This window comes from Phaseolus vulgaris, chromosome 8, assembly GCF_000499845.2.
Source record: "Phaseolus vulgaris cultivar G19833 chromosome 8, P. vulgaris v2.0, whole genome shotgun sequence".
NCBI classification, from domain to species: Eukaryota; Viridiplantae; Streptophyta; class Magnoliopsida; order Fabales; family Fabaceae; genus Phaseolus; species Phaseolus vulgaris.
Window position 1 is genome coordinate 41,100,115 of NC_023752.2, and position 4,565 is coordinate 41,104,679.

At 51.2% G+C, this 4,565-nt stretch overlaps 1 protein-coding gene across 1 annotated transcript; it reads right to left on the reverse strand.

Annotated features, from left to right (window-relative positions):
- Positions 1 to 3,603: 3,603 nt before the first annotated feature.
- LOC137825147 (uncharacterized) lies at positions 3,604 to 4,271 on the reverse strand. The gene is made up of 2 exons (XM_068630820.1): positions 4,007 to 4,271; positions 3,604 to 3,965 (listed from the first exon to the last, which is right to left on the reverse strand). Exons 1-2 carry the CDS (start codon positions 4,269 to 4,271, stop codon positions 3,604 to 3,606), a joined length of 627 nt encoding a protein of 208 aa, XP_068486921.1.
- Positions 4,272 to 4,565: the final 294 nt, after the last annotated feature.

Sequence of the window (4,565 nt, forward strand, 5' to 3'; positions counted from 1 at the left end):
AGAAGCCTATTTATTTCGTCAGCAAGGTGCTGCAGGGCCCGGAAGTGAGATATCAGGCCTTGGAGAAAGCTGCACGGGCAGTGGTATTTTCGGCGAGAAGGTTGCGCCACTATTTCCACAGTTTTACAATACTGGTGATGACCGACTTGCCCATCCAGAAGGTTCTGAAGAAGCCCGACGTAGCTGGGAGGATGGTGAAGTGGGCGGTGGAGCTGTCAGAGTTCGATATCAAGTATGAGCCCCGAGGCCCAATCAAGGGGCAGATTTTCGCTAATTTCGTGGTCGAGCTCTCGTCAGAAGCAACGCGAGTTGAGGGGGATGATTTCCGTTGGGTGCTCTCGGTGGACGGATCGTCGAACCAGCAGGGTAGCGGTGCTGGAGTCATCTTGGAAGGGCCCAACGGCGTGCTGATTGAGCAGTCCCTGAGGTTTGCCTTCAAAGCCAGCAACAATCAAGCAGAGTATGAGGCGCTGATCGCCGGAATCTTCCTGGCCAAGGAGATGGGGGCCAGGGTGCTGATGGCCAAGAGTGACTCGCTGTGTGTCACGGGACAAGTAACAGGCGAGTTCCAGGCCAAGGATCCACAAATGGAGGCTTACCTGGAGTATGTGCGGGAGTTGAAGAGTTCCTTTGTCTCCTTCGAAGTGGTCCATGTGCCCAGAGAGCAGAATGCCCGAGCTGACTTGCTAGCTAAGCTCGGCCAGTTCAGGCAAGGGGGGTAGGCGGAGGACGGTGATCCAAGAAACTCTGAAGACGCCTAAAGCATTTGTGGCAGATCACCTGGTTCTTCAGATAAGCAAGTCGACGGAGAAAGCGGCGAGGAGTCACAGGTCTTTAACTCAAGAGACCTTGAGATCGCCGAGAATAAGAGCATGTCGGGGGGAGAAGGTGAACGTGGCACAGGTCTGCGCTACCCATGAGCCAGACACCTGGGTGACACAGTACAAGCGATGCCTGGCGGATGGCCTTCTCCCACTGGATCCGACGGAGGCCAGGAAGATAAAGAAGAACTCCAGCAAGTTCACGATGATTGATGGCGAGTTGTATAGGTTTGGGTTCACACACCCACTCCTGGAATGTGTGCACGGAGAGAAATGTGCAAGAATTATGGCCGAGATCCATGAAGGGATATGCGGAAGTCACGTCGGGGGTCGAGCTCTGGCCGCGAGAACCCTCCGTGCAGGTTACTACTGGCCAACGATGAGGGAGGACTGCAAGAAGTACGCACAGTGTTGCAAGCAATGCCAGCAGCACGCCGATTGGCACAAAGCGCCTCCCGAGGAGTTGAAGTCGATTTACAGCCCTTGGCCGTTTCATACATGGGGGATCGACATTCTGGGACCTTTTCCATTGGCGATCAGGCAAATGAAGTACTTGGTGGTGGCAATCGAATATTTCACCAAGTGGATTGAAGCAGAACCAGTGGCTCAGATCACCGCACACAAGATCGAGAGCTTTGTGTGGAAGAATATCGTGTGCCGGTTTGGTGTGCCTAAGCGCCTGGTGTCAGATAACGGGACTCAGTTTGCAAGTCACCTATTGAAGAAGTTGTGCGAAGGGGTGGGAATTCAACAAGTATTTGCATCCGTCGAGCACCCTCAGACAAATGGCCAAGTAGAGTCAGCCAACCGGGTACTGCTGAGAGGCCTGAAGAGAAGACTAGAGAAAGCCAAGGGATCGTGGGCTGAGGAGGTACCCCGTATAGTTTGGGCGTACCACACCACCGAGCAGTCAGGAACCCATGAGACCCCGTTTAGCTTGGTCTATGGATGCGACGCAATGATTCCAGTGGAAATCCAGGAGAGCTCGCCGAGATTCCAGAACATTGTAGCGGAAGACTCGAATGAGGAAAGAAGGCTGAATCTGGATTTGCTGGATGAGGTCAGGGAGGAGGCGAGAGTAAAAGTTGAGGCAGTGAAGAGAAGGATTGAACGAAGGTATAACTCAAAGGTGATGCCAAGGCAGTTTAAAGAAGGCGACCTGGTGATGAGGAAGGCCCACCAGTACGAGATGGAGAACAAGTTGTCGCCCAAGTGGAGGGGACCGTTCAGAATAACTGAGGCACTCGGGAACGACGCCTACTGCTTAGAAACATTGGAAGGAGGGGCGATTCCTCGCACTTGGAACGCCACGCACCTCAAGTTATATTACAGTTAAAAGCTTTGTAAGTAAAAACAAACACGAAGAGTTTGCAAGCTTTCTGTTAAAACAGTTTGAAGGGGGCACTCTTTTTTCCCTAAGGAGGGTTTTTGATGAGGCCACCCAATAAAGAAGAGTTTTCGAAGTTTAAAGTGTTTTAGATTGCATGCTTGTTGTTGTTACGAAAGTTTTGAAAAAAGACCTTGTCACTCGAATGTGATTTAAGGCGAGTTTGAAGTTATGTTGCATGCTTCCTAAAAAGTTTTAAGTCCCCATCGCTTTTCGGCAATTGGCGGCATCAGTTAAAGTTAAAAGTCCCCATCGCTTTTCGGCGATTGGCGGCATCCGTTGAGTTGAAAGTCCTCATCGTCTTTCGGCGATCGGAGGCACCAGCAGCGTTTAAAGACCTCAACGCCCTCGCGCGTCTTGAGGCGAGAAAGAGATAAAGACCTCCTCGCCGTCGAGCGAGTGCAGACGAGAAGGAAAAAAAAGTCCTCAGTGCCTCCAGGGGAGAGAAGATGTAGCCTCTGGGGCAATGTAGAGGCACTAGTAAAAAGTCCTCAGTGCCTCCAGGGGAGAGAAGATGTAGCCTCTGGGGCAATGTAGAGGCACTAGTAAAAAGTCCTCAGTGCTTCCAGGGGAGAGAAGATGTAGCCCCTAGGGCAATGTAGAGGCACGAGTTAAAGACCTTCTCGCCGTCGAGCGAGTTCAGGCGAGTTAAAGACCTTCTCGCCGTCGAGCGAGTTTAGGCGAGTTAAAGACCTTCTCGCCGTCGAGCGAGTTCAGGCGAGATAAAGACCTTCTCGCCGTCGAGCGAGTTCAGGCAAGATAAAATCCTTCTCGTCTCGAACGAGTTCAGGTACGGTGTAGAGGGTGGAAGAAGTTTGAAGGATGGCTAAGACAGGTTCGAAGAGAACGCCTAGCTGTCCGGCTTATTGTTCTGTAACTCAGGGAGGTAGAGAAGGATCCGAAAGACGCCTCTACCCCCCAGATGAGGGAACTATAGCCAAGTTGCGAAGGCAAAAGGGGGCTTACATCGCCGGGACCCTCTGGCGATTAGAAGAGATTCAGGCGACAGCAAGAGTAAGGACCCATTTTGATGGGGCAGATCAGGTGAACTATGTCTTAAACTATCAGTTGGGTTGAAACTCGCTGTTTAGTAAGTGGTTTCGCGCTGAAGTTCATTACTTTAAAGTTCACAAGTTATTAAAATGCTATCATTCGAAAGTTGATAGCTTGATCGAGTTCGAAGCAGTAAGTAAGCGGTTACGCCCGCAGAATCGCTAAGTTAAGTTCGTTTAAGCGATTTTACAAAAAGAAGCAAAGCAAACAGAGAGATCAAGTGAAGAAGCAGAAAATTCATGATAAAAGTGGTATCAGTTCAAGTACATAAGAATAGAGGAAAAATATTACAAGTAAGGATTTTGAAAAAGGTATCAGGGAATAAGCAGTGGAGGGAGATGACTAATCTTCAGAAGGCACGATCTTCCCATCCACTACTTCATTGTATAGTGACACCATGGAGAGGTCGAGATCGGGGTATTGGCAGGCGACTTGCTCCATGGCAGCGTCAAACCCAGCGGCGAGGACTTGGGCGGAGCTCAGTTCGAGCTCTTTGCTTTGCTTTTTGAGCCCCTTGGTTTGCTGTTCTAGCTCGTTAGCTCGTTTCTTCAGTTCTTCAGTTTTCTCACGAGCTTGAACGAGGTCTTCAGCAACCTTCTTGTTTTCCTCCCGCGCCTGGGCCAGCTCGGCAGCGATCTTTGCATTCTCCTCTTTGGTTTTGGCGAGCTCAGCCACGGCGTCATCCCTCTCCTTTTCAACTTTTCCTAAGAGTCAGCCACCTTGAGACGGTAGGGAACCAGTTTACTCTCCAGCTCGATCTTCTCTTGAGCAAGGAGGTGCAGTTTCTGGCGTAGATCGGAAGTCTCCTTGCGTGCGACCCGCAGCTCGGCGCTCATGGCATCCTCCACCCTTGAGTGGTCGATCTTTGCCATCATGAGGTTGCAAGATAACTTCTCCGCCTCGATTCTTATCAGGCGATTCTCCTCTTCGAGTATGGAGATATCATCCTGAAGCTTTTTGGTGGAGCTCTCCACGGATTTTGTTATGATGGAAGGGAGATCCTCTGCCATCATTTTAAGTTTAGCCGTGAAGGGCCCCAGATTCCTCTGACCGCGAGGGGAAGGCTTGCAGCCGCTGTTGGTGGAGGTGCTGGAGGAGCCTGGTGCTGATTCTCGCCACCACCCTCTTGAATTGGTTGTTGAGGTTGGGCTTCTTGGCGTGGTGGTGACGTGGGGGACTCGGTAATGATTATTGGCGAGTTATGACCGCCTTAATCCCCACCTGGCGCAGCTTCGGCGATTGAGGCAGTAGAAGGAGGACCCTCTCCAGCGGATACGAATGGCGTGGAGGCGCTCGGAGGGTTC